This window comes from Ictalurus furcatus, chromosome 16 (genome assembly GCF_023375685.1).
Source record: "Ictalurus furcatus strain D&B chromosome 16, Billie_1.0, whole genome shotgun sequence".
NCBI classification, from domain to species: Eukaryota; Metazoa; Chordata; class Actinopteri; order Siluriformes; family Ictaluridae; genus Ictalurus; species Ictalurus furcatus.
Genome location: NC_071270.1, coordinates 13,895,346 through 13,904,303, shown reverse-complemented (window position 1 = coordinate 13,904,303; position 8,958 = coordinate 13,895,346). Strand labels below are relative to the sequence as shown.

General features: G+C 38.8%; 1 protein-coding gene across 1 annotated transcript in view; it reads right to left on the bottom strand.

Annotated features, from left to right (window-relative positions):
* Window positions 1-367: 367 nt before the first annotated feature.
* robo3 (roundabout, axon guidance receptor, homolog 3 (Drosophila)) overlaps window positions 368-8,958 on the bottom strand; it is a 105,758-nt gene continuing 97,167 nt past the window's right edge. The window contains exons 24-28 of the mRNA XM_053646179.1: window positions 8,653-8,831; window positions 8,301-8,414; window positions 6,796-6,963; window positions 6,431-6,570; window positions 368-2,211 (exon numbers count right to left, since the gene is read on the bottom strand). Coding sequence (XP_053502154.1) covers window positions 2,200-2,211; window positions 6,431-6,570; window positions 6,796-6,963; window positions 8,301-8,414; window positions 8,653-8,831 — 613 coding nt within the window. The 3' untranslated portion in view covers window positions 368-2,199. The remainder of the gene's footprint in view (window positions 2,212-6,430; window positions 6,571-6,795; window positions 6,964-8,300; window positions 8,415-8,652; window positions 8,832-8,958) is intronic.

Below are 8,958 nucleotides of genomic sequence, written 5' to 3'. Positions count from 1 at the left end.
ATGATTTATTATAGAGCTTGAGTGAGGTTATGTAAATGAAGTGTGGTAATTGTAGATCCTCTGCTGGATGAGTATATTTTATTCAGCCTGGCGCTTGAAAGGCCTTAGGTGGCTCTCTCATTTTCTCCAAAACGCACCACTCACAGTCCTGCAGCTGGCCATCATTACAGCCCAGTGTCTCATCTTTTCAGCATGCTCGCCAGTTTACAGCAGTGTTTATGGCAAAATAAGCCAAATGTCAAAGCGTGTTTTGCTCCCAGAACAATCACCTCTTAGTTTTCATACTGCAATCATACACACTTTGCATACATTAAACGAACAATAAAGTGAAAAGCATCCATCTCTCGGCTGGGTAATTAACATGGAAATTGCCGAACGGTATTTTAACTGCTCTCTGCTCCCCTCCAGCCCTGATAGGCGTGTCGCAACGACACTTAACTAATGAATGAGCTAGTGATTTATGGGTAAGGAAAGCTCTATTGTGTGTGTGTGTGTGTGTGTGAGAGAGAGAGAGATTGTGTGTGTGTGTTTCTAAAGGTCACAATTTGGCCATCACTGTCCAATCTTGCACTGAGGGTTGGTCAGCAACACACCACCATATTAGCACTCTTACTTAAAAGACACTGAGAGTTAAGAAGACTGTCTCATTTAATAGACATACAGTAAGAGCAGGAAATCTATCCAAATGTAGTCCAGTGGAAAAGCTTCCAATAATTTAAAGCTCTGTAACAAGATTTGACTCCATATGAAACTCCTCACACTCGAGCCTCCTGAGTTGGACTGATGCTTCATTTTTTTATTTTGCTTTTGTCTCTCTGTATATCACCTCAGGCTAGCATGTCTCATGTGGAAGCAAAAGAATCTTTTCCTCCTGTATCCACTTCTTTTTCTCTATTTGCTCGTCACCCTCCAGTTACCTTCCTCTCACTTTCCATTTAAGTTTTCTCTTCCCTAGTTCACTCTCCGCTTTCTTGTCTCGGATCTCTTGCTCCGTGTCCTCGGGGCTGTGTGTGAGAATAATTTTTTTTTCTTTCTCCGTGTCCCCTTCTTTCCCTTCTATCTGCATTTTTTTGTACTCCTCACTAGATCATGTCCCTTCATTCACCCATTTTTCTCTCGTCACATTTTAAATTCTTTCCTCTCTTTCTTCTCGCTGCTCTTGCTTGGAGCGCTATGCCGGTGGCATCATGCCTTGTTTCCATGAGCTGATCTGCCAGAGGAATCTCCTCCATGGACGTTTCAGTTTTAAATAAAATACATAGTTTTTTATTCTTTTCTTCTCCCTCTCAAACATCACAGCCGTAATCGTTTGCCACGCGTAAACTTGTTTGTTAGTATTCAAGGAAGTTCTCAGATGAGAACGCTTCCAACATTTCTTCAAATTAAAATCGACTCCGCATATGGTTCACCAAATGTGTTTTTATTTCATTTTTACAAAACAACATGGACTACCAAAAAGTTAGTCAGCTGAACAGATTTTTTTCCCTTTGTTTTTTTTTTTTTTTTTTTTTACTGAATGGAACACATTTTCACACTGTCACTGAAGCAGCCCTTAAAAAAGAAAAGAAAAGAAAAAAAAAGACAGACAGAAAGCCTTCCATAACACACAAAATACAATGTGGAGTTTGGTCAGATGTTATCTGAGTGGGAAATGAAAGCTAACGGTCTCCTTAGCTTAAACACATATTGTGCTCTGTATCGTTTGTTGCTCTCCAAACACAACAAGAGTGCAATATCATGTATCATGTAAAAAAAGTACTGTGTACATTTCTACAAAAAAAAAAAAATAAATAATAATAATAATAAAAAAAAATAAAGAGGTTGGCACATTCAGATGATAACTTTTTTGTAAATTTATATCGGACCTTTTGACATGTTTTCTTTTTACGTCTTTTTCTTATAAATACAATATATTTCTTCTTTCTCTCGATCTGGACCCCGTGTAAAAAGCTTAAAGAGAAGACTATTTACAGTGACAATGGGATTAAAAATGGCCCCATGAAAGTCATAAATAACAATAATAATAATAATAACGTAATGAAACGTCCATGATTTGTATGCGATGAGGCAGGTAATGAATCTGCAGACTCGTCCTCATCTTCCTCTCTGCTCATCTGTTCTTTCAGGCAAGAAAACGAGAGAATACTGATGGCTGTGTTGACCGAAGAATTATTTTCCCCCTTGTTTACTAGCATTCACTTATCTCATCTCCTAAAAAAACAAAATAAAGACAAAAAAAAAATATATTAGATTTAGGCTTACAGTAATTAAAAAAGGCACAAATCGTACTGGCAATAAGCAGTTGAGAACCAAAAAGCGCTTTTGTAGTCAACCATTTCACAAACATTCAGCTTTAAATTTCTTTTGGAAAGCGAAGCCAACACATTCAAGAAGAATCTCAGATGGTTCCTGAATTATTGAATTTAGAGTGTAGACTGAAAAAAGTGATGCTTAGAATTGACTTATTTCAAATGCAGACTGCAGCTGGAATCAGAAACCTCATAAATCATAACTGTCTATTAGGATGGTAATTGTGCGATGTTGTCTGAGATGTGTGCGTTGAACGTGTCATATATCGACAAAACACCAAGAAAAATTCCTAATACGTGTAAATGTCTATGGTAAGTAAAATGATTCTGATTCTGATAAACACTGTCCCATGCTTATCTCAGGATTTACATTCACAATATGTGAGTAATGACTGATAATCTCACTATACGGTTGCCAGAAGAGGATGGATTTTAAATCTGGTTCGTCTGAAGGTTTTTATTTCTCATGTCATATCAGGCCTTGACATTGTCGCCTCTGGCTTGCTCATTATGAATCTGAATCTACATCTGGATTTAGTAAAGCTGCTCTGTGACAATGACTACGTTTGCATGGACAGCAATAATCGAATTATTGACCTTATTCTGAATAAGACAATATTGTGATTAAGGTGTTTACATGAGTCGCTTTTAGAATATTCCTTTCATGTTCCCGTTTTATATGTTATAGAACATAGATCGATTAACGGCACACATCATTACGACGTTCCCTCCAGAATTTCACGTATCAACATACAGTTCGTCTTCATTATGGTACTGTATACAGTTTTGGGTGTTTAATTTTTAATTTCACGAAAGCTTCAAGTGAGGTTAATTATTTATCATGCTATACGTGCAAATAGACGACTGCTTGAAGCTGTGGGCTGCGTCCGAAACTGCGTATTTACCTACTATATAGTAGCTGAAATACATGTGTTTCACCTACTATGTAGCAGGTAAGTATGCAGTTTCGGACGCAGCCGTGCTCTTGTTTGCCATCAATTGGTTGAGCACTGCCGTGTGTGATCGTGTCCTGTCACAAAATGCAGTGAAAAATCCCACACAACATTAATAGTGTGATTAAGGTGTGTACGTGTCTATAATGCACTTCGATAATGCGACTAAAATAGGAATACTCCACACGTCTTAATTCGATTTGTGTTTACTTCAAGTATGACTTTAGTCGGATTAAGGTCATCAATAATCAATGTTTACATGGTAGTTTCTTAATCAAAGTATTGTCTTAATCGGGTTAATATTGGATTATTGTTGTCCACGTAAATGTACTGACGGTCTTTTCCTAAACAAACTATACAAATAAAACCAAATTGACATGTACGCAATTTCAATAATGCATGGACACAATTATTTCCAAACACACTGTATGTTAACAGACAGACACAATTTCGTTGATGTGTTATATTTTATTCATGAGGAAACGTGTACACATTTGAATCGGATCAATTCAAGACATTAATTTTTTTTTGTTCAGTATCGCGACTGGTTATCATATGATCTGAGACTGTCTCTTGAAGCCCCTTTCCCCCGCCACTGAGCACCTTTTCACGCGCCCTGTGCGGCTGGGAAAGATAACGATGAGGAAAAGGGTAACCCGAAACCCCCTCCCCCGGGAACACACAGCCCTCTTTTGTCAGGGCTGCTTTTAAAGCTCCCGGAGGGGGAAACCTGAGAGGGGGGATAGATCTGAGACAGGGGTCTGTGAAGGACACGGGTTTATGCCCTGTTTCCCATGGCAGGACTCCCCCTGCTTAAGAGAAAAAAAAAGGTTTAGATCATAAAAAGAAGGGGTTGGGGTCACGGGGATGGCATTATGGGTGTGTTCTCTTTGGCTATACTGAGTCTTTCTGTGCTGCTGATCAAAGCTCAGGTCAGACACAGAGTCTGCATCACAAATACTATAGAGCTTTGTTTAGAAGTCAAGCCCAGGAACACAAACTGATTTGAGCTGGAGCAAAGTCTGTGCTGTAAATATATTGTCAATATTTTCCTAATAATATACATGTATGTGTTGTAGCCTGGGAAAAGACTTTGCAAGGTGACACTTTCTACTATATACAGCTCTGAAATATGTTTCTCTTTTGCACGTTTCGACTTTACATAAAGTTATAGATTTTTTAAAAAATAATACATAAAAATGTAATGTAATTTTAAAGATTCCAAAAACAGTATTACATTGATTGTCTAAAAGCAACTGCTATATATTGATTAAATATGCAGTTCATTTGAAATGCAGTAAATAAAATATAAAAATAATAAATATGACCATAAAATCTGAATCCCCCTTTTTTTATGCTAAATAGCTAACAGCTGTTTTTGCAGCCGAGTTTGCTACTCTGGCTCCTAATCTACCTAATATGATCTTTGCAAAAAAACAAGGAATGTTCAGAAAGTTAATAAAAGCATTTCAACATGGTTTGGGGAAAATGTACTTCTTAAAGTAGAGGTGTCAAAGTACAGTACGCTATGCAGAGAAGCCCAATTTTGATCAAAACTAGAGTGTTTCTCAAAATCTTTCTGCCAGAATTCAGACACGCCAACATCCAACGGATTTATCTAGGCCGCCTCAAATATACTCAGCAAAAAAACAACCATATACTCCTTTTTCTGGAGACTGTATTTTAAAGATAATTTTGTAAAATCCAAATAAGCTTTACAGATCTTTATTGGAAAGGGTTTAAACGATGTTTTTCATGCTTGTTCAATGAACCATAAACAATTAATACACATACACCTGTGGAACAGTCCTTAAGACACTTTAACAGTTTACAGGCGGTAGGCAATTACGGTCATAGTTACAATAACTTAGGACACTAAAGAGACCTTTCTACTGACTCTGAAAAACACCAGAAGAAAGATGCCTAGGGTTCCTGCTCATCTGCGTGAACATGCCATAGGCCTGCTGCAGGGAGGCATGAGGACTGCAGATGTGACCAGAGCAATAAACTGCAATGTCTGTAATGTAAGACGCCTAAGACAGTGCTACAGGAATGACAGCTGATTGTCCTTGCAGTGGAAAATTACATGTAACCATGTGTCCCCCCCAGACGTGATGGAGAACTTGCAAATGCCTTGGTGGAAGAGTGGGGTAACATCTCAAAGGAAGAACTGACAAATCTGGTGCAGTCCATGAAGATGAGACTCACTGTAGTTAAAGCAGCTGGTGGACACCACATTCTGAGTGTTACTTTTGATATTGACCCCCCCTTTGTTCAGGGATTCATTATTCCATTTCTGTTCATTAAAATTGTCCGTGAAACTTGTTCAGTTTATGTCTCAGTTGTTGAATGTTTTTATATTAATACAAATATTTACACCAGTCCGTCCAGGATTTCATGATTTTGCGATCGCAGAAATCAACACAAAATCAAGCATACTCTGAAATGTTCAGAGAAGCTTGTGATTTTTAAAAATTACTGCCGATTTACCTCAGATTGTTGTCAAGGCCTGTCATGTGACGCCATCGCAATGTGTATTCAGCCAAAGCCCTTTTCGATTCACATGCGTCGAACATTAGTACAGCTAAAAGGTCTCATTTACCATATCCTGCATGGACTGATCTACACTCTTCAAGCAGTGGAAACAGGAATGGACCTGAAATTCAAGCTTTGCAAACTTTGGTTTGGTAATATATATATATATTTTTTATATCTGATTGGATTGAAGAAGTGGTAAATGTTGACTTTTCTACAAAAAAGAATTTTCCCCAAGGGCAAATTATCATGGCAGTTTGACAACCCTTTATTCCATTTGAGAACAAAAAATGGGCTTCTTTTCTGTAACGAGAGCACTTTGAGTGATCCATTCGAGACCCAAACTGGCTAGAAATCGGGAGCCCTTTCCATCTCAAGTCATAGTACGAAAAGAAATAACACGTAATGTTTATATATTGTGCCTAATTACTGACAATTATGGTGTTGGTGTGAGATTGGTTTTAGAAATGAAGGGCTTAAGGGGCAATTAAAGCTGTACTGATTGAGAGCTTTGCCTCCTCAGTGCTATTGAAACAGATTACAGCCCCTACATGGTTATGTTTAAATAATTACCTCAGATCCCAATATCCAAGTTGATCTAAGATGCACATCTTCAGTTCCAAAGCGTCTTACCTCATTCCTTTTCCGGCTGTTTCCATGACCTCTGGATCCTGTCGAGCCTCGCGACGAAGAACTTCCTGCTGTGGAACAGTTGCTGGACATCTGACTGCGGGACAGAATGTTGTGCTTGTTGTAAGGGACCAAGTCTTCATCTGTGGAGTGATTTATTGAGCACATCAGTCAGATGCTACCTTTGAGCTTTGGGAAATCATGGAAAAGGGGTTTAATTATGAACTCTAATGCGTCAAACTATATTTCACTGGGAGCATCTGTGCCTCTGTACTGCATAAGCCCATGTGTGTAATGAATCTATAATGCACAGACAGAGTGTAGATGTGTATTTCATTATGGTGTTAAGTTGCAAGCAGTTATCTCACCATCTTTGCGTCTCTGAGCTGAGTTCTTGCGTGTGTTTTTATCTCTCCTCTCCATGGAGGACAGCGAGGCCCCGTCTCTTTCTAAAGATGCGTGTCCACACTCCAGGTCTCCTGCTGGGAGTTGGACAGCCTCGTCCTCAGGAGGGGGCTCTGGAGGAGGAGGCAGGTCTGCAGAGATAAAATCTCACGGTTAACACAGACATTCTGTTGCAGTTAAAATCACCTGTTTAATTTTTTCCCCTAAAAACTAAAGAATATTACATAAGTACAGAATAAGTACACAATGTTCCTTACCATTTCTCTAATGAACTTACTTCTGGATCATTCATCACTTAATTACACACATACACACACCAGGAATGTGAAGGCATTGTGTGTGTGGCTATTTCTATTGCTTAAACTGCTAATAATTGAGATTATTATATATCAAAAGCAGTTTTAAAAAGATGGCTGATATCTATTGCAAGTGGATGTGCAAATGACTAGAACATTAACACACGTTGACACACTTGCACCCACATTCACATAGAGCTTTGGCTTGTCTATAGGTGGTAGAGGGGCAAAGCCACAAAATGTTAATCTCCACTCTTATTCACAACTCCATACATTTTAGATTCTGTTGAAATAATTAACCAATTACCTCTTTTAAGTTAAAACTGGACAGACTTGACAGATGTAAGTCAAAGTTCCACTGATTTGCTCACCTTTATGGATGTTAGGCAGAGTTATTTCTGACCAAGTGGTCAAAAATGGGAACTGCACCAAGCACTAACAGGCCCATTGAGGCAGGAATCACTCTGCCCCATATTCGCTCTATGAATTTTTTAGTGGAGGAGCAGCAGACAGGACAGTTATTGGGCTAGTTTAAATATATTCGGCAGCCACCGAGACCTTTGTTTTTATAGCAAATATTCAGAACTTAATCTAATAAAGACATTTCCTCAAAGACAAAATCATAACAAAGTGCAGACAGTGTCCTGAACCATTTTTAGCATTATATTGGAAATAGTGGGAGAGGCAAACAAGGATTATAGCGAAATGTATGTATATCAGAAACACATGTGCACAATGGTGACCTTCTTTTCTATGCAAAGGCTGAGAAAAATAAGAAAACTACTACGTGTCTACTACAAGCTCTACTACGCCAATCTCACACATATAAAGCACACCTGCTTTATCAAATACAATTGTACAAAGATACACCTAAAACTGGTCAAAATAAGCTGCTAGAATGTATGCTGGATGACTGTACGTTGTCAACTCTCAATTTCTAATTACAGGGTTACTCTAAAAATTCACTCGATAGTATCCTATAGCAGAACTGAGCTGGGACAGCCTCTTGAATTCATAGTCTTTGAGGCTATGCCATTATTAATGTCATCTACAGTCACGAGCTGCTTCTGTCAGTATACACAAACATATAGAGAGTGACCAATATGCGAACTGCAACTTATACAGACATAATGAAACATACACAGAATTATAAATAGCTGAGCTGCTCTTACCTCCTTGTATGATGTCCCTGCGGTACTGGCTGGTCTTTGATGTTTTCTTCTTTACTCGAGCCTTCTGGCCAGGAGGAGTTTGGACCTGCTCTCCTGCAGAGGTTCTTGCTCGTCCTAATAAGGTTTTAAAAAAAGAAAAGTATTACATCTTATGTGGCTGCCTTAAAGCTCTAGACTCATAGCCTTGAATTTGTACCATTATATTATTTCAGTGCTTACAATTGTAGCACATGGTAGAAGATTAATCTTTTGAAATGGCTTTGCTCTTGAGATTTCTTGTCATAGATACAAAATATATGATTATTTTTTTTGCATGCTTACACACACACACAATAAAAACCCACATACACACCTGGTGCATTGACATTATCTACACTCTGTGCTGCTCCTTGGCTTAAATCCCGTCTGTGTGCTGCGCGGTGTGGTGTGCCGCTCTCAGAGCTCTCCTGATTGGCTGACAGGTTTGGGTTGGACTGCGTGAGGGGAGGGCTCGGTGCCCGAGGGATGGGCACCAGTCCACATGGCAACCGTCTGTCAACATCAAATGAGGCAGAATGTGGACAGATCCATTACACATCAATAAACGACTGAATAAACAGACAGCTGTTAAATCTTTACATTAACTGTTTTCGTGAACTTTCACCAGGGAAGACATGTA